Source organism: Alosa pseudoharengus, unplaced genomic scaffold (genome assembly GCF_046254945.1).
Source record: "Alosa pseudoharengus isolate Yale_2024_CS ecotype anadromous, Long Island Sound unplaced genomic scaffold, YU_APseudo_1.1 YU_APseudo_1.1_scf_12, whole genome shotgun sequence".
NCBI lineage: Eukaryota > Metazoa > Chordata > Actinopteri > Clupeiformes > Clupeidae > Alosa > Alosa pseudoharengus.
Genome location: NW_027468587.1, coordinates 5,427,687 through 5,449,526, shown reverse-complemented (window position 1 = coordinate 5,449,526; position 21,840 = coordinate 5,427,687). Strand labels below are relative to the sequence as shown.

Here is a 21,840-nt window from a genome sequence, read left to right as displayed (position 1 = left end):
CACACAGTCACTGCTTCACTCCCCAACCGCCCACACACACATCTTCACTGTCATCACTCACATACATCATACTTGCAGTACACTGCCCCCCCCCTCTCCCCTACATACACAGCACATTATTTCATCAGGAAGCTTCTCCAACACACATCCCCAACATACTTACAGCACACTGCCCCCACCTACCCACACACACACCACACACACACACACACAGTCACTGCTCCACTCCCCTCCCGCCCACACACACATCTTCACTGTCATCACTCACATACATCATACTTGCAGTACACTGCCCCCCCCCCCTCTCCCCTACATACACAGCACATTATTTCATCAGGAAGCTTCTCCAACACACATCCCCAACATACTTACAGCACACTGCCCCCGCCCCCCAATACACAGCACATTGTCTCATGAGGAAGCTTCTCCAACACACATATTGCACACTGCCCTCTCCCCACATACACAGCACACTATCCCATCTCCCTTGTCATCCCCCCAACACACACACCAAGACCCTTGGCAGTTGGGTTAGCCCCTTGAGCCGTGGATATGCCCAAGGTTTCTTCCTTGGTAAGGGAGTTTTTCCTTGCCCCTGTTGCTCTTGGGTGCTCCTTGTTGGTGCCCCCCCCCCCCCAATCGCAATCCTCCCCCACCTTTCTTATGCAGCCCTTGCCACTTAATCTACTAAACCCCTCTTCTACTGCACTTTTTACCCCCCCATAAATGCACAAATAGGCTGACACCATACTTAATTTCACTGCATTTCTTACTTCCAGTAACTATATGCATGTGACAATAAACTTCCTTGCATCCTTGTATCCTTGTATCCTTGTACCTAACATAGTCAAAACTGCACGAAATTGGAAGTGTAGGATCATTATGACACCCTCTGTATGCACGCCAAATTTTGTGGAATTCCGTTCATGGGGGGCCACACAATAAATTAATTTATGTTACTATACACCAACTGGCCTGTAGGTGGCCGGAGACAGTTTTCTGTGAATATCTCGAGAACCGTAGGGCCTAGGAGGTCCATCTTTTTTATGTATGTTGGTCTTAAGGGGGCATGTCAACCCATCCCATTACCACTTATTTCATGTATAGCGCCACCTAGTTAAAAATTAAAAAGCAAAAAATTAGGTGTTTTCATCACAATATGTCTGGCTGACAAGGTTAAAACTGCACGAAATTAAAAGTGTAGGATCATTATGACACCCTCCGAATGCATGCCAAGTTTTGTGTACTTTCGTTCATGGGGGGCCTTACAATAAAATAATTTATGTGTACATTTAGTGACGTACACCAACAAGGATTCCCGGGACACTGAAAGACTGGGGTACACAAAACTTGGTGGGCATGTACCCCCACATGGATAGCATGGAACCGTCATTTTTCGTTTTGATCTGTAGCCCCCCCGCTGGACTGGACCCCCCGAAAGGAGGGTAGGGCAGACACAGTTCTCTGTGAATACCTTGAGAACTGTAGGGCCTAGGATGACCATTTTTTTCCGTATGTTTGCCTCCAGGGGTCATGTTAACCCATTTCATGTGCACACATGTGCACAAACAGATACACACACACATACATTCACAGTAACCATACGTATGACACATACTCACACAGTAGACATATGTACGCTTGCATGCACAGGCACATACGCAGGCACAAACACAAGCACGCACGCACACCCACACACGCACACACACTCACACACACACACACACACACACACACATAACATAAACATAACACAAACAATCAAGAATTTCTCAGAATTATAAACAGGCAAGATGGAGGTGGGATTGTATAAAATTAATTTTACATGTGAAATCTATGAACTAATCATGTTTTGGTACTTGTTGTCTAGCAGATACCAGTGAGAATTGAGTGTGGATAATGCAATTTAGTGAGACAGTTAGAATCATATAGGCCTTTCAGCGTGATTTCTTTTTGCGGAAAAAATGTGCTGGACTGGGCGGCGGTCATATTTTGTACCGCTCTGCGGTACATCTAGTTAATTTATTTTTTGTCTGCCCCCCCTGGCTCGAATGTCAAACTCCGCCTATGCCAACGTGTAATCATTTAGTTGTGCAGTAAAATGCTCATACAGCATCAAACAACTAAGCATTTTTAGCCGACTGGTCACCTGATAAAGTTTTACGCTGTAGCCCAGGTCAATGACAGATAACGTGAGGACGACCACATAGGCTACAAATAATTTCGGTAGAGTTTGCAATTGCAAATCTATGTGTTAAGACGAACGTTTTCTGTTGTATAGGTTTTGTTAGGCAACATAAATTAACACATTTTGGTGTCTTTATTGTCTAGATTGTATATTGATTTACTAATTGCAGCACAAGTCAAATTTCATTCAACATGTGTGTGTAATTTTTTTTATAATCAAGTGTTCCACGTGCAATAAAAAGTGCCCCCCCCCCCTTCTGAGCACCTGCCCCCCAAAATGTCTGTGCACGCCACTGCATACACTGCTAAACAGATCATATCAATTAAAATTAATATTTTGTTTATCTCTCAGTTTTCACCCATTAGATGAAATTATATATGTTTTTGAAAATATTCCTCTCTGTTATTTATGCCTAAATCAGTTGCCACTTTCTTCATTTAGTGCAGTGGCAAGATATCAGTCACTAAGCACAGCATCAATTGGCTCTCAAGGTTTTACGTCTTTTTCACTATTAGTTCAACATAGAACAAATGCACGGTGTGCATAGTGTAAGGAATGCTAACCAGGACCTTAATTGTCTGACATGTTTAGTTGCCTTGGAAAACCATTATCCATTACACCATCACATGATCTGCTCCAACAGTTCTACTACAGTGATCCATGTTGTATTTCACCTCCAGAGAAAATCTCCAATGTGACAGCAGAAGCCGATCAGAATGAGCTGGTGGAGTTCAACAATTCTGTCACTCTCACTTGCTCCGCCTCTGGCACCTTTCCCTCATTTCGATGGTTTAACAGGAGTACTATTGTCACAGGAAGTGACAGAGTTCTGCTAGACGAGAGGAGCCTCACTATATTGAATGTGACTAGATATGAGAAGTGGCCATTCAACTGTAATGTATCGAATACTATCAGCTACCAAATGAGCTCTGATGTCAATCTGACAATTCACTGTAAGTGTAGAATTCATTGAAACATGTGTTAAATGTACATGTCATATAACTTATTCATAGATAAATTATTCTTGTTTTTTGTCTTATGCCCAAATGATTGTTGCCTAACACACTTAGCTTTTCACTGAGAATATTCATATTATTAATGCTATGAATGGATTACATTTCAAGATAATGCATATTTTATGCAGACAATCTATAGGAAAACAAAATTAAAAATGAAATCTGGCCTGTTTCTCTGTCATCAAAGCACAATACGTTAATGAAGGTTGTGACATAATAAATCACAGGAGTTCATGGCTACCCATGATTACATATTGTAACGTCGGCGCAAAAAGACAGTGTTCGCGTTCTCCCGCGCAGGGGATCCTGGGATACGAGAGCGAACATTTGGGGGGTTTATGTCGTTATTCTCCTTAGTTTTGTGTGTAATGTTAGCGTCTTTATTGTAACATGTTTCCCTTTTAGTTCTCCCTCGTGTGTGATCCTTTTTGTGTGGGAGGCTGCGTCCTCCCCTGTATGTGTAGTGTGTGTGCGTGCTTGACCTGCCCTGTTTGCATTGTGTTCTGTGTCTTGGTCTTGGTCTTAGCTCACCGCATTTATAGTTTTCTACAAATGCAATCAATCAAATTGGCCTCCATCACTCAACCAACGCTAAAGGTAACATTACCTAGGTCCTTATTGATATTATAAGATTAACGTACCTGCAGTAAAAACCAAGCATGTCCGATAAACATCCTCAGATTTATTTCGGCTTCAAGAAGAAATGGGAATTACATTTCATGTGAACTGTAAGTGCAGAATTCATTGAAATGTGTGAATTGTCCATGTTACCTAACCTATTCATATATAAATTATTGTTGTCTTATGCCCAAATGATTGTTGCCTAACACACATAGCTTTTCACTGAGAATATTCATATTATTAATGCTACATTTCAAGATAATGCAAATTTTATGCAGACAATCTATAGGAAAACTAAATTCAAAATGAAATCTGGCCGGTTTTTCTGTCATCAAGAGTCATCAAAGCACAATAAGTTAATGAAGGTTGTGTAAGGGATAACGACCGCCGAGGTGTCCTGTTATACGGAATTAATGGACGAGGGCGAGGGGCAAGAACTCCCCGACGCGCAGTGGAGTCCACCCGAGTCCATTAATTCCGTATAACTGGACAAACCTCGAAGGCCGTTATCCCGCTTATCACCCGGTTGCCACTGTAAAGCCATGCCTTTATAGCACGCAAAGGAAACATGCGGTTCCGTTTAAAAAGAAGCCCACTAGTTCAGCTTGTTGTACAACTTTTGTTGGCCCTATAACAGCGATAACATGGACAGTCAACTTGTTTACAGTTGATTCCATTGTTGCGAAGCCTGCTTCCAGGCTCAACCGTCGTCCTACTATGGTTGTTAGGCTATAGTTGGCATTCATAAGCATTGATATGGAACGGCGATTCAACTTTTTTTAGCAGATCTACTTCAGGTGTCCCGTTATGTAAGGGATAATGTATTGTCCGCCGGTAATTATCAGAAAATAAGTCCCGACGCGCAGCGGAGGGGTTTTGCTTCGACCTGAAGGGACTTATTTTCTGATAATTACCGGTGGATAATACATTATCCCGCTTATTACACGGCTACTTGCCAAAACGAGAAAAGAAACCTAACACAATGAATCTTTAAAAATGATTTTGCTACCGTTTCTTGTCTTCCGCTGACAAAATAAATAGTTTGCCACACAGATAGAACTTGACAGTTTCAGGTGTTGCGTGGCAACATCTTACTAGCTTAGCCTACTTTCCCTTTCAATGAAATTCCATTGCAATAAGCGAACGGAATTCTTGCAGAGGGATATGAAAGACGTTAATCAACCCGTTGCCATTGACAGCGGTGATTATATACTTTGCCGGTGATTTTTGTAGATTTAACATAGGCCCGAACGTTGGGAAGGCCCATTCATGTGAATGGAACTTTCTGCAGCACTCTGAAGAGCCGTGTAATAATCAGAATTAAAAGCCACCCCGCCAGCCAATCAGAAAAGAGTATTTCTTCTCGCCGGGTGATAAGACATAATACATCACTGGAGTTCATTATGGCTACCCATGATTACATACATAAACATGAGTTGGTCTAGGTCAAAGAATGACACATGCTGTTGTTATGGATGGATGCCAGATTTGGGATTAGACAGAGGAGTACAACTACCATAAAGTCAAAGTTGTTTACTCTGTAAAGCACATATAAGCCTATTACCATCAAAGGAATCAACATTTTGCAATTGAAGCAAAGATCCCTCCCAGTGAACTAAGTATGTAGGCAACTTTAAATATATATACCATATCAAAATGATGATGAAATTTAATGTGTCATTATAATTGCAGATGGCCCAGATAGTTCTCTAGTTTCAGTGACACCTGAAGCCCCATTTTACAGTGCAGGCTCTGACATCACCCTGTCCTGCTCCTCTGAGTCCTACCCTGCTGCCCAGTTCCAGTGGGCACTGAATGGAACCCTGCTGGCCAGAGAAGGACGAGAACTACGACTGGAGAGGGTTCAGGACAGTGAGAGTGGAGCCTACAGCTGCTGGGCATATAATAGTAAAACCCAGAGGTATAAAGCATCATCACCAACAAACATCACTGTGATAGGTAAGGAAAAGTCATTCAGGTATATTTTCATTATGAAGAGAGGCGGTGTTGAATTGATGATAAATATCCCACATCTGTCTGTTCCACCTTTAATCATCTCCAGTCAATCTCAGTCTCGCTCACATGTCAGTCAAACCTGGGCCCTTATTCTCAAGGCATTATCTCATGTCTGGCTAATGCATTTATCCAAAGCGACTCCAAAATGATGAACACTACATTATTAAAAACTAGATGTACCGCATAGCGGTACAAAATATGACCGCCACTCAGTCCTGTACATCCGTTCCGTGAAAATAAATCACACTTCAATTTGTCTCCATATTTTACTCCATCCCCCACTCTTGAAACTTTTGTGTATGCTTGTTTGGCATGCCTGAGTGTGTGTGTGCGGCTGCACAGAAAGTAGCCTACTGGTGCTGAAAAGGTGAATAGATTGTAGAATAGCCAAAGAAGATGTAGCATTGTTATAAAACCTTTAAAATCTCTAAACAATCACAAGTAGGGCAGTTCATCACAGTTCATCCATTGCAACTGGATTGATGAAAGGTCACTTACACCTGTAGGCTACATTGTATTTGGGAAAAGCAAAAGGTATCAGCATAATTTTATTTATTTATTTATTTATTTATAAATAAACAAAAACATCTCTGTCAGTTCCATGCCGTTTTCAACAGCTATCAAAAACAAAGGTCATTTTTGGATGGATGGATTTTTTGTGAATGTTTCTTCTTCTACATAAGATTTTAGTCATCTTTAGTTCATGTAATACTTTATTGTCAATGTACAAATTAAGTAACAGTAGTCTGAAACGTTATTGTTAATGCACAAATTAAGTAACAGTAGTCTGAAACGAAATGCTGTTTTACATCTAACCAGTGGTGCAAATAACTGACATGTCCAAATGGGCCTTGATGAAATGCGTCGCTAGACTGTTCATACACATTTTAACGGGCCAAAGTTGAAGAGCTGTTGTCCGTTATTGTTCGTGCAAATATAGGCTGATTCATGTTCCCTTGCATTGTGTAACTGAGGTCCATGGCTAGTCTGGCTTTCACCAGACCAAGCTCAATCTTTTAAGAAATCAAAAAATAAATAGCGGGCAGATCAGGCTGGGTTCACCCAGCCTAGTCCATAGGCACCCGATATTGTTTAATTTTCCGATTGAGATATCCACGCTCTCGCTATTCTAAATGCAAAAATGCTTCAGGGAGTTATGACAAAACTGTAACTAACAAACTAGATCCTAATAGAAAGCTGTTAGCTTCCCTAAGCTACAGGTAGGCTTATAAGGTAGGCCTATTTACAACATAAATTGTCAATAGGCTATGCTGGCGACACAAATAAAATCTCCTTTGGAAACCAATGGATTACGCCTTACAGTATCAAGCGGACTTAAACTGCCATATCGTGGCGAAAAGTTGTAATAAAATTCACGCAGCTCCATGAGTCAAGGAAAGCGCGAATGAAGTAGCCACTTCTATATGGGACCCACTACACAGTAGCTAAGGTGTGTTGCTAAAGCAGCCATAATGAAATGAAGGCGTCATTGTTTGGATACTTCACACACACGTGCTTTTTAATTTCACAGACTACAACTACCAAGCTGGAATCAAAGCACATCGATTCCCCTCTCACACCCTGCTCGCACTTAAAACAAAATAAACAGGCGTCTCAGTCTCACGCATGTATAGGCAAAACTGTATCAGACCGGTGTAACGTTGGTAAATCTTCCATTGCACAGAATGATTTTTGTAGCACGTGCAACAAATGACAGTCGAAAGATACAATTACAGTGCTGCTATCAATTTGCTTGGTATAACCGCATTTATAGTTTTCTACAAATGCAATCAATCAAATTGGCCTCCATCACTCAACCAACGCTAAAGGTAACATTACCTAGGTCCTTATTGATATTATAAGATTAACGTACCTGCAGTAAAAACCAAGCATGTCCGATAAACATCCTCAGATTTATTTCGGCTTCAAGAAGAAATGGGAATTACATTTCATGTGAACATTGTCCTATCCTTATTAGACGCTCTCTGCGGTAAACAGTCCTTGTAGGAAGCGTCCATTATTTTTCCAACCCACTTTTAACTTCCAACAAAATTACGTCTCACTGCAACGATGCGCCATCTAGTGGACAAACGACTACTTATCGCCAATACTGGAAATGCAGCCATGATGATGATGATCCGTTGAATATTTATTTTGGCTTTCTTTTAATCCTACTGAATTTGTAATTATGTATCGGCTGTTCTAATACCAATAGTATGTGGGTGCCTGTGTGTGTGTGTGCATGTGTATATGTGTGCACCGCCATCTACAGGCCAATGAGTGTACAGTCACTAAATGTACACATAACCTAATTTTTTTAGGACCCCCCCATGGATGAAATTCTATGAAACTTGGCATACCCCCAGAGAATGCCAGGTCAATCATACACATAAAATTTGGTGTTCTGAACATCTTAACTGAAGATAGGGGCGATTAAAGCAGAATAATATTGCATTTTCATTTTTTACCGGGGGGGGGGGGGGGTGCAAATCACAAATGAGTGATTATGGGCCAGGTTGATGTGGGCCCTTGAGACCAACATACCATAAAAGATTCTTCATCCTCAGTGCCACGGTTCAGGTAGTTATTTAGGAAAAACTGCTTTTTTTGCGGTTCGGGGGGCCAAGCACGGGAAGGGAGTGGCCCCCGGGGACGAAACAAAATTTTTCCGTAAAAGTCTAGTGGGGCTACATACCCACCAAATTTCATGTGCCCCGGTGGTTCGGTGTCCCGGGTATCGTTGACCAAAAATTCAGGAAGTAGATGACGGGAAAAAAAAACAAAACTAAAAAACTTTGACAATCCCTATATGACCGCTTCGCTAGCTTCGCTAGCGGCGGTCATAATAATATTTTCAAAATAGTGTTTAAAAGCATTACTAAGCACAGCATCAACTGGCTCTCAAGGTTTTCGTCTTTTTCACCATTAGTTCAACATAGAACAAATGCACGGTGCATAGTGTAAGGAATGCTACCCAAGACCTTAATTGTCTGACATGTTTAGTTGCCTTGGAAAACCATTATCCATTACACCTTGGAAAACCATTATCCATTACACCGTCATGTGATCTGCTCCAATAATATTCTACTACAGTGATCCATGTTGTATTTCACCTCCAGAGAAAATCTCCAACGTGACAGCAGAAGCCGATCAGAATGAGCTGGTGGAGTTCAACAGTTCTGTCACTCTCACATGCTCCGCCTCTGGCACCTTGCCCTCATTTCGATGGTTTAACAGGAGTACTATTGTCACAGGAAGTGACAGAGTTCTGCTAGACAAGAGGAGCCTCACTATATTGAAAGTAACTAGATATGACGATGGGCCATTCAAGTGTAATGTATCGAATACTATCAGCTACCAAATGAGCTCTGATGTCAATCTGACAATTCACTGTAAGTGCAGAATTCATTGAAATGTGTGAATTGTCCATGTTACCTAACCTATTCATATATAAATTATTGTTGTCTTATGCCCAAATGATTGTTGCCTAACACACATAGCTTTTCACTGAGAATATTCATATTATTAATGCTACATTTCAAGATAATGCAAATTTTATGCAGACAATCTATAGGAAAACTAAATTCAAAATGAAATCTGGCCGGTTTTTCTGTCATCAAGAGTCATCAAAGCACAATAAGTTAATGAAGGTTGTGTAAGGGATAACGACCGCCGAGGTGTCCTGTTATACGGAATTAATGGACGAGGGCGAGGGGCAAGAACTCCCCGACGCGCAGTGGAGTCCACCCGAGTCCATTAATTCCGTATAACTGGACAAACCTCGAAGGCCGTTATCCCGCTTATCACCCGGTTGCCACTGTAAAGCCATGCCTTTATAGCACGCAAAGGAAACATGCGGTTCCGTTTAAAAAGAAGCCCACTAGTTCAGCTTGTTGTACAACTTTTGTTGGCCCTATAACAGCGATAACATGGACAGTCAACTTGTTTACAGTTGATTCCATTGTTGCGAAGCCTGCTTCCAGGCTCAACCGTCGTCCTACTATGGTTGTTAGGCTATAGTTGGCATTCATAAGCATTGATATGGAACGGCGATTCAACTTTTTTTAGCAGATCTACTTCAGGTGTCCCGTTATGTAAGGGATAATGTATTGTCCGCCGGTAATTATCAGAAAATAAGTCCCGACGCGCAGCGGAGGGGTTTTGCTTCGACCTGAAGGGACTTATTTTCTGATAATTACCGGTGGATAATACATTATCCCGCTTATTACACGGCTACTTGCCAAAACGAGAAAAGAAACCTAACACAATGAATCTTTAAAAATGATTTTGCTACCGTTTCTTGTCTTCCGCTGACAAAATAAATAGTTTGCCACACAGATAGAACTTGACAGTTTCAGGTGTTGCGTGGCAACATCTTACTAGCTTAGCCTACTTTCCCTTTCAATGAAATTCCATTGCAATAAGCGAACGGAATTCTTGCAGAGGGATATGAAAGACGTTAATCAACCCGTTGCCATTGACAGCGGTGATTATATACTTTGCCGGTGATTTTTGTAGATTTAACATAGGCCCGAACGTTGGGAAGGCCCATTCATGTGAATGGAACTTTCTGCAGCACTCTGAAGAGCCGTGTAATAATCAGAATTAAAAGCCACCCCGCCAGCCAATCAGAAAAGAGTATTTCTTCTCGCCGGGTGATAAGACATAATACATCACTGGAGTTCATTATGGCTACCCATGATTACATACATAAACATGAGTTGGTCTAGGTCAAAGAATGACACATGCTGTTGTTATGGATGGATGCCAGATTTGGGATTAGACAGAGGAGTACAACTACCATAAAGTCAAAGTTGTTTACTCTGTAAAGCACATATAAGCCTATTACCATCAAAGGAATCAACATTTTGCAATTGAAGCAAAGATCCCTCCCAGTGAACTAAGTATGTAGGCAACTTTAAATATATATACCATATCAAAATGATGATGAAATTTAATGTGTCATTATAATTGCAGATGGCCCAGATAGTTCTCTAGTTTCAGTGACACCTGAAGCCCCATTTTACAGTGCAGGCTCTGACATCACCCTGTCCTGCTCCTCTGAGTCCTACCCTGCTGCCCAGTTCCAGTGGGCACTGAATGGAACCCTGCTGGCCAGAGAAGGACGAGAACTACGACTGGAGAGGGTTCAGGACAGTGAGAGTGGAGCCTACAGCTGCTGGGCATATAATAGTAAAACCCAGAGGTATAAAGCATCATCACCAACAAACATCACTGTGATAGGTAAGGAAAAGTCATTCAGGTATATTTTCATTATGAAGAGAGGCGGTGTTGAATTGATGATAAATATCCCACATCTGTCTGTTCCACCTTTAATCATCTCCAGTCAATCTCAGTCTCGCTCACATGTCAGTCAAACCTGGGCCCTTATTCTCAAGGCATTATCTCATGTCTGGCTAATGCATTTATCCAAAGCGACTCCAAAATGATGAACACTACATTATTAAAAACTAGATGTACCGCATAGCGGTACAAAATATGACCGCCACTCAGTCCTGTACATCCGTTCCGTGAAAATAAATCACACTTCAATTTGTCTCCATATTTTACTCCATCCCCCACTCTTGAAACTTTTGTGTATGCTTGTTTGGCATGCCTGAGTGTGTGTGTGCGGCTGCACAGAAAGTAGCCTACTGGTGCTGAAAAGGTGAATAGATTGTAGAATAGCCAAAGAAGATGTAGCATTGTTATAAAACCTTTAAAATCTCTAAACAATCACAAGTAGGGCAGTTCATCACAGTTCATCCATTGCAACTGGATTGATGAAAGGTCACTTACACCTGTAGGCTACATTGTATTTGGGAAAAGCAAAAGGTATCAGCATAATTTTATTTATTTATTTATTTATTTATAAATAAACAAAAACATCTCTGTCAGTTCCATGCCGTTTTCAACAGCTATCAAAAACAAAGGTCATTTTTGGATGGATGGATTTTTTGTGAATGTTTCTTCTTCTACATAAGATTTTAGTCATCTTTAGTTCATGTAATACTTTATTGTCAATGTACAAATTAAGTAACAGTAGTCTGAAACGTTATTGTTAATGCACAAATTAAGTAACAGTAGTCTGAAACGAAATGCTGTTTTACATCTAACCAGTGGTGCAAATAACTGACATGTCCAAATGGGCCTTGATGAAATGCGTCGCTAGACTGTTCATACACATTTTAACGGGCCAAAGTTGAAGAGCTGTTGTCCGTTATTGTTCGTGCAAATATAGGCTGATTCATGTTCCCTTGCATTGTGTAACTGAGGTCCATGGCTAGTCTGGCTTTCACCAGACCAAGCTCAATCTTTTAAGAAATCAAAAAATAAATAGCGGGCAGATCAGGCTGGGTTCACCCAGCCTAGTCCATAGGCACCCGATATTGTTTAATTTTCCGATTGAGATATCCACGCTCTCGCTATTCTAAATGCAAAAATGCTTCAGGGAGTTATGACAAAACTGTAACTAACAAACTAGATCCTAATAGAAAGCTGTTAGCTTCCCTAAGCTACAGGTAGGCTTATAAGGTAGGCCTATTTACAACATAAATTGTCAATAGGCTATGCTGGCGACACAAATAAAATCTCCTTTGGAAACCAATGGATTACGCCTTACAGTATCAAGCGGACTTAAACTGCCATATCGTGGCGAAAAGTTGTAATAAAATTCACGCAGCTCCATGAGTCAAGGAAAGCGCGAATGAAGTAGCCACTTCTATATGGGACCCACTACACAGTAGCTAAGGTGTGTTGCTAAAGCAGCCATAATGAAATGAAGGCGTCATTGTTTGGATACTTCACACACACGTGCTTTTTAATTTCACAGACTACAACTACCAAGCTGGAATCAAAGCACATCGATTCCCCTCTCACACCCTGCTCGCACTTAAAACAAAATAAACAGGCGTCTCAGTCTCACGCATGTATAGGCAAAACTGTATCAGACCGGTGTAACGTTGGTAAATCTTCCATTGCACAGAATGATTTTTGTAGCACGTGCAACAAATGACAGTCGAAAGATACAATTACAGTGCTGCTATCAATTTGCTTGGTATAACCGCATTTATAGTTTTCTACAAATGCAATCAATCAAATTGGCCTCCATCACTCAACCAACGCTAAAGGTAACATTACCTAGGTCCTTATTGATATTATAAGATTAACGTACCTGCAGTAAAAACCAAGCATGTCCGATAAACATCCTCAGATTTATTTCGGCTTCAAGAAGAAATGGGAATTACATTTCATGTGAACATTGTCCTATCCTTATTAGACGCTCTCTGCGGTAAACAGTCCTTGTAGGAAGCGTCCATTATTTTTCCAACCCACTTTTAACTTCCAACAAAATTACGTCTCACTGCAACGATGCGCCATCTAGTGGACAAACGACTACTTATCGCCAATACTGGAAATGCAGCCATGATGATGATGATCCGTTGAATATTTATTTTGGCTTTCTTTTAATCCTACTGAATTTGTAATTATGTATCGGCTGTTCTAATACCAATAGTATGTGGGTGCCTGTGTGTGTGTGTGCATGTGTATATGTGTGCACCGCCATCTACAGGCCAATGAGTGTACAGTCACTAAATGTACACATAACCTAATTTTTTTAGGACCCCCCCATGGATGAAATTCTATGAAACTTGGCATACCCCCAGAGAATGCCAGGTCAATCATACACATAAAATTTGGTGTTCTGAACATCTTAACTGAAGATAGGGGCGATTAAAGCAGAATAATATTGCATTTTCATTTTTTACCGGGGGGGGGGGGGGGGGTGCAAATCACAAATGAGTGATTATGGGCCAGGTTGATGTGGGCCCTTGAGACCAACATACCATAAAAGATTCTTCATCCTCAGTGCCACGGTTCAGGTAGTTATTTAGGAAAAACTGCTTTTTTTGCGGTTCGGGGGGCCAAGCACGGGAAGGGAGTGGCCCCCGGGGACGAAACAAAATTTTTCCGTAAAAGTCTAGTGGGGCTACATACCCACCAAATTTCATGTGCCCCGGTGGTTCGGTGTCCCGGGTATCGTTGACCAAAAATTCAGGAAGTAGATGACGGGAAAAAAAAACAAAACTAAAAAACTTTGACAATCCCTATATGACCGCTTCGCTAGCTTCGCTAGCGGCGGTCATAATAATATTTTCAAAATAGTGTTTAAAAGCATTACTAAGCACAGCATCAACTGGCTCTCAAGGTTTTCGTCTTTTTCACCATTAGTTCAACATAGAACAAATGCACGGTGCATAGTGTAAGGAATGCTACCCAAGACCTTAATTGTCTGACATGTTTAGTTGCCTTGGAAAACCATTATCCATTACACCTTGGAAAACCATTATCCATTACACCGTCATGTGATCTGCTCCAATAATATTCTACTACAGTGATCCATGTTGTATTTCACCTCCAGAGAAAATCTCCAACGTGACAGCAGAAGCCGATCAGAATGAGCTGGTGGAGTTCAACAGTTCTGTCACTCTCACATGCTCCGCCTCTGGCACCTTGCCCTCATTTCGATGGTTTAACAGGAGTACTATTGTCACAGGAAGTGACAGAGTTCTGCTAGACAAGAGGAGCCTCACTATATTGAAAGTAACTAGATATGACGATGGGCCATTCAAGTGTAATGTATCGAATACTATCAGCTACCAAATGAGCTCTGATGTCAATCTGACAATTCACTGTAAGTGCAGAATTCATTGAAATGTGTGAATTGTCCATGTTACCTAACCTATTCATATATAAATTATTGTTGTCTTATGCCCAAATGATTGTTGCCTAACACACATAGCTTTTCACTGAGAATATTCATATTATTAATGCTACATTTCAAGATAATGCAAATTTTATGCAGACAATCTATCGGAAAACTAAATTCAAAATGAAATCTGGCCGGTTTTTCTGTCATCAAGAGTCATCAAAGCACAATAAGTTAATGAAGGTTGTGTAAGGGATAACGACCGCCGAGGTGTCCTGTTATACGGAATTAATGGACGAGGGCGAGGGGCAAGAACTCCCCGACGCGCAGTGGAGTCCACCCGAGTCCATTAATTCCGTATAACTGGACAAACCTCGAAGGCCGTTATCCCGCTTATCACCCGGTTGCCACTGTAAAGCCATGCCTTTATAGCACGCAAAGGAAACATGCGGTTCCGTTTAAAAAGAAGCCCACTAGTTCAGCTTGTTGTACAACTTTTGTTGGCCCTATAACAGCGATAACATGGACAGTCAACTTGTTTACAGTTGATTCCATTGTTGCGAAGCCTGCTTCCAGGCTCAACCGTCGTCCTACTATGGTTGTTAGGCTATAGTTGGCATTCATAAGCATTGATATGGAACGGCGATTCAACTTTTTTTAGCAGATCTACTTCAGGTGTCCCGTTATGTAAGGGATAATGTATTGTCCGCCGGTAATTATCAGAAAATAAGTCCCGACGCGCAGCGGAGGGGTTTTGCTTCGACCTGAAGGGACTTATTTTCTGATAATTACCGGTGGATAATACATTATCCCGCTTATTACACGGCTACTTGCCAAAACGAGAAAAGAAACCTATGAATCTTTAAAAATGATTTTGCTACCGTTTCTTGTCTTCCGCTGACAAAATAAATAGTTTGCCACACAGATAGAACTTGACAGTTTCAGGTGTTGCGTGGCAACATCTTACTAGCTTAGCCTACTTTCCCTTTCAATGAAATTCCATTGCAATAAGCGAACGGAATTCTTGCAGAGGGATATGAAAGACGTTAATCAACCCGTTGCCATTGACAGCGGTGATTATATACTTTGCCGGTGATTTTTGTAGATTTAACATAGGCCCGAACGTTGGGATGGCCCATTCATGTGAATGGAACTTTCTGCAGCACTCTGAAGAGCCGTATAATAATCAGAATTAAAAGCCACCCCGCCAGCCAATCAGAAAAGAGTATTTCTTCTCGCCGGGTGATAAGACATAATACATCACTGGAGTTCATTATGGCTACCCATGATTACATACATAAACATGAGTTGGTGTAGGTCAAAGAATGACACATGCTGTTGTTATGGATGGATGCCAGATTTGGGATTAGACAGAGGAGTACAACTACCATAAAGTCAAAGTTGTTTACTCTGTAAAGCACATATAGGCCTATTACCATCAAAGGAATCAACATTTTGCAATTGAAGCAAAGATCCCTCCCAGTGAACTAAGTATGTAGGCAACTTTAAATATATATACCATATCAAAATGATGATGAAATGTAATGTGTCATTATAATTGCAGATGGCCCAGATAGTTCTCTAGTTTCAGTGACACCTGAAGCCCCATTTTACAGTGCAGGCTCTGACATCACCCTGTCCTGCTCCTCTGAGTCCTACCCTGCTGCCCAGTTCCAGTGGGCACTGAATGGAACCCTGCTGGGCAGAGAAGGACCAGAACTACGACTGGAGAACGTTCAGGACAGTGAGAGTGGAGCCTACAGCTGCTGGGCATATAATAGTAAAACCCAGAGGTATAACGCATCATCACCACAAAGCATCACTGTGATAGGTAAGGAAAAGTCTTTCAGGTATACTTACATAGTACTTAAGTTTGGACCATGATAGTTTCCAAAGTTCAGTAGTCTGGACTAAGGTGGTTAATGACGTTTAGTAGGCTAGCACGAGACTTAATGATGGACTACCTTAGTGTAATCCGTGAAATCATCTGTTTTTCTTTATTCAGGGTCATCAAGTTAATTCATTGGTTCATATTGGCTGACCTTGTAAATTAACGACTGCTTTAAATTAACGTTTAACACGTGTCATTTAAATGTGCTGGTGAAACAGTTGTGTACTCTATTGTTATTTACCCCCTATTCACCCATATACACTGTCAACTCTGTGGTGCACTGCGTTAAGGCCGGCTGATGACAGTTGCCAGTGCGCAGCAATTAACAGTCACCTGTCCAAGAGTTCGAATCTAGGTTGAGTTTTTGACAACAATATTCACATCATTGTTTACCTAAGTTTATCTTTTGTGCAGATCATATTATCAGAATCAGCCCTTTTGGCCTGGTTTGTGAATCCCCCCACTCCATGAAAATCAAAGGCTACATATTCTCAACTGACTGGTCAAATAGTGCGCACCTTTTTATTATCTGCAGGTGTGTGACTTTGACTTACGTGCACGTGGCTGCAAATTGACTTAACTTATGTATTTTCTGCCTTAGGCATTTTAAAGTATGGATGTATGGTGTTTAGAAGTGTAAATATTAGGGTTGTCAAAATAACTGATTCATTTCGATTAATTAATTTGAGAAAAAATAACTGATTAAAAAAAATAGTGCAGATTAATCGATTCCGTATGACCTTTGACCCCGAGCCGTTCTAGTTAGTAACCATTAGCCTGTAAAATGAAGGAAAGAGAAGAAAATGTGCTGCCTAAATCATTGATTGGAACATTTACTTTTAAAAAACGGCCTGATGGTGTTGATGAAAATAAAGTGTTGATTAAAATAAAGTCCTCTGCAATGTCTGCGGCAAGGAATATGCATAACACCGGAGTTCGTCAACTCTAAAGTCGCACATCAATGCAAAGAAATAGTGTTGACATTGAGGGGAGTGTTAATTTATTTTCATTGTGTCCCCTAGGTTATATCTGTGGCCTGAAATGCCTTGTATGTGAAAAAAAAACTTCTTCCCGAAGCACTGAATTTATTTCCTCAGTATATTAGGTCATATCATATATTATTATGGCCATTATTTGAACAGTGAAAATAATAATAAAAGAGTTTTTGAACTTTAATGTCACTAATGCTGATTATTCAATGATTCATCTGAATTTAAATATTTAAAATACTTTCACAGCAAAAATGATATATGCGATTCATTTAGATTAATTAATCACAGAGTATGTAATTAATTAGATAATAAGATTAGATAATAGATTTAATCGATTGACAGCCCTAGTAAATATAAATTAGAAACCTAAATCTATTCATAACTAGATGCACCGCATAGTGGTACAAAATATGACCACCGCTCAGTCCTGTACATCCATTCCGTGAAAATAAATCATATTAATGAATTTGTCTCCATCTTCTACTCCATTTGTATACACAAATTTTGTGTATACTTGTTTGGAATGTGTGTGTGCACACATTCCGCACACAAAGTAGCCTACTGGCGCTGCAAAGGTGAATAGATTTGTTTCTGGGCCAAAAAATTTGCAGCATTGTTATAAAACCTTTAAAATCTCTAAACAATCACAAGTAGGGCAGTTCATCACAGTCCATCCATTGCAACTAGACTGATGAAAGGTACACCTGTAGGCTACATTGTATTTGGGAAAAGCAGAAGGTAGCAGCATAATGTATTTATTTATTTATTATTAAACAAAACAAAACAAAAATCCCTGTCAGTTCCATGCAGTTTTCAACAGCTATCAAGAAGAGAGGTCATGTATGTCACGGATTTTTGTGAATGTTTCTTCTTCTACATATGCATAAGTTTAGTCATCTAGTTCATATGATATTCAGCTTTATTGTCAATGCACAAATTAAATACCAGTAGTCTAAAACAAAATGCCATTTTACCCAGTGGTGCAAATAACTGACATGTCCAAAAGGGCCTTCATGAAATGCGTTGCGAGACTGTTCATTCACATTTTAACGGGCAAAGTTGAAGAGCTACTGTCCGTTATTGTTTGTGCAAATAATATGCTGATTCATGTTCCCTTGCATTTTGCAACTATGAGGTCCATGGTTAGTCTGGCTTTCGCCAGACCAAGCTCAATCTTTTGACGCAATCTTTTGATTTTCACCCAGCCTAGTCCATGGTAGGCACCCGATAGAAATATTGTTTAATTTTGCGATTGAGATATCCACGCACTGGCGCCCCCCCCCCTGCGACGTGTTCCCCCCCGGTTTCAGAGCTATTGTAAATGCAAAAATGCATAGAGGGAGTTATGACAAAACCGTGACTGTTAACAAACTATAAGCTATATAAGGTAGGCCCTATGCTAGGCCTATTACACAACACAAATTGTCACTAGGCTATGCTGGCGACCCAAATAAAATCTCCTTTGGAACCAATGGCTTACACCTTACAGTATCAAGCTGCCACCTCTTTGCGAAAAGTTAATAGTTTTGCATATCAGTAGTAATACATTTCAAGTAGCTGAATCACCGAATGGGCGAATGAAGTGGACACTTCTAAATGGAACCCAACCCACTGTACAGTAGCTCAAGGTCTGTGGCTAAAGCAGCCATAATGAAAGCGTTATCATTGTTTGGATACTTCACACACACGTGTTTTTTAATCGCATAGACTACAACTACCAAGCTGGAATCAAAGCACATCGACTCCCCTCTCACACCCTAAACACGCACTTCGAACAAACAAAAAGCGCCTCAGTCTCACGGTATAGCCATAAGCAAAACTGTATCTGACCGGTGTAACGTTGGTACTAAATCATCCATCGCAAAGAATGATTTTTGTAGCACGTGCAACAAATATGTGTAGGTACAGCCCTGCTCTGAATACATCTCAACGTGCGCTCTAAAACATCTGGTTTAAATGGAGATGTAGATCATCACGGGTGCGTTAATAAATCTACATTGCGGCGAGTTGACACAAATTATTCTCTTTGACGAATTTATGTAGTTTCAGTTACTTTACTTTGAGCCATGCTCTTCCTTACTTGAATCACCTTTGAAAATAGAGGATTGAAGTAGCCTATATGGGTGTTTTGGAATGAACGTTGACTCAGATGCTTTTTGAGACCAATAAAATGTCAGAAATGTCCCAGCCCGGTGTTTAGGATGCATCATAGACAGGTTATCTTTCAGGTAGCCTATATATTTTCCATTAAAAAAAACATCACGTAGCGAACGTATTGTGGCTAACTCACGTAGCTCCTGTTAGTAGCCTAGGCTATGGTCATAAGCAAATGAGATGACAGTCGAAAGATACAATTACTGCTGTTATCAATTTGCTTGGTAGCCTATAAACGCATTTATGGTTTATCCATCACTCAACCATGCTAATGGTAACATTATTTTACCTACATTCTGCTATTGATAGGATTAACGTAGCCTACCTGCAGTAAAAAACAAGCATGTCCGATAAACATTCTCAGATTTATTTCGGCTTCAAGAGGAAATGGGAATTACATGTCATGCAGAACAGTGTTTCCTCTATGTTGATTTGGTAGTGGCGGCCCCCCACGGTTTAATTTTCTTCCCCCACGGTATCAGAAATGGGGCAGACGTACAATAGTCGCAGTTGCCTTTCAAAATTCATTGTGCAGACCTGTTGTAGATTCTCCAAATATACAGCTCAATCACAACTGAAAATAATGCCTCATTGTGTGTGAATAGAGGTGAATACATATAATTGTTTGTGTTGCAGCGAAGTGTCAGTTGTCAGTTCCGTGGGACGTGGGGGGGTTCGGACAGGCCTGCCCCCACTGCTTAAAAAAATCCTAGAGGAAACACTGCAGAAATCATCCTACCCTTAGACGTTCTCTGCGGTAAACTACTGTAGCCTACTGTCTTGTCCTTGTAGGAAGCAGTGTCTTTCCAACCCACTTTAGATTAACTTCCAACAAAATTACGTCTCACTGCGATGCGCCATCTAGTGGACAAACGACTACGTGACGCCAATACTGGAAATGCAGCCAAATTATTATTATGATGAATATTTGGGTTTCCTTTAATCCTACAGAATTTGTAATTATGTATCGGCCGTTCTAATTGCCGATACTGATGGTATACGTGCCTGTGTGTGCGTGTATGTGTGCACCACCATCTACAGGCCAATGAGTGTACAGTCACTAAATGTACACATAACTTAATTTTTTAGACCCCCCCATGGATGAAATTCTACGAAACTTGGCATACCCCCAGAGAATGTCAGGTTAATCATACACATAAAATTTGGTGCAGTTCTGAACGTCTCAACTGAAGAGAAGGGCGATTAAAGCAGAATGATATTGCATTTTCATTTTTTACCGGGGGGGTGCAAATCACAAATGAGTGATTATGGGCTAGGTTGATGTGGGCCCTTGAGATCAACATATCATAAAAATGTCTTCATCCTCGGTGCCACGGTTCAGGTAGTTATTTAGGAAAAACTGAATTTTTTGGGTTTCGGGGGCCCAGCGCGGAGGGGGAGTGGCCCCCGGGGACCAAACGAAATTTTTCCGTAAAAGTCTAGTGGGGCTACATACCCACCAAATTTCATGTGCCCCGGTGTTTCGGTGCCCCAGGTATCGTTGACCAAAATTTCAGGAAGTAGATGACGGGAAAAAAAAAAAAAAAAAAAAAAAAACTTTGACAATCCCTATATGACCGCTTCGCTAGCGGCGGTCATAATTATTAATTTGCACTTACAGTATAACTGGCGTCAGTGACGTCTTTAAAAAGAAGATCCCCGGAACTATGCTTCTACTATCATTCTACCACAGGTCGAGAGGTGTAGTTGTAACTACACAACTTGATAGATAGATAGATACAGTAGATACTTTATTGATCCCCAGGGGAAATTCAAGAAATTCAAGACTTTACGATAGTGGTTGCGAACGTTCGTTGCTACTATGGTTTTGGGAAACACTAATGTAGGGTAACGATGCATCCGACTATGTAAGTTCCACCACCATAGTTCAAACTATCATCGTGGGAAACAGCTGTGTCGTACTTACATAGTTTCAACCATGTTAGTTGCTAACATAGTTAGCAACGATGCTTTTGGGAAACGCACCCCAGATATTGACTTGGGACTATATTGGGGCGAAGCACAGGCAAAGCACTGCTACTTGGAGGCAGAGATATCATGCAACACATGAGTACCTTGTTTCACTCGCAACAGCACGGACAATCTCTACGCCCAAGTAGCAGTGGCTCAATTGTCTCTTAAGGTTTAACTTATTTTTTTTTACCACTAGTTCAACATAGAACTGAACATATGCACGGCATGGTGGAAGGAATGCTACCCTAGACCTTAATTGTCTGACATGTTTAGTTCCT

The 21,840-nt window shown here is 40.8% G+C and overlaps 1 protein-coding gene across 1 annotated transcript in view; it reads left to right on the top strand.

Moving 5' to 3' along the window:
• The window catches only part of LOC143118582 (uncharacterized), a 51,977-nt gene that overhangs the window by 11,464 nt on the left and 18,673 nt on the right, over positions 1 to 21,840 (top strand). Inside the window, exons 6-11 of the mRNA XM_076279612.1 lie at positions 2,869 to 3,141; positions 5,518 to 5,784; positions 8,961 to 9,233; positions 10,819 to 11,085; positions 14,264 to 14,536; positions 16,116 to 16,382. Of these exons, the coding sequence (XP_076135727.1) occupies positions 2,869 to 3,141; positions 5,518 to 5,784; positions 8,961 to 9,233; positions 10,819 to 11,085; positions 14,264 to 14,536; positions 16,116 to 16,382 (1,620 nt within the window). The remainder of the gene's footprint in view (positions 1 to 2,868; positions 3,142 to 5,517; positions 5,785 to 8,960; positions 9,234 to 10,818; positions 11,086 to 14,263; positions 14,537 to 16,115; positions 16,383 to 21,840) is intronic.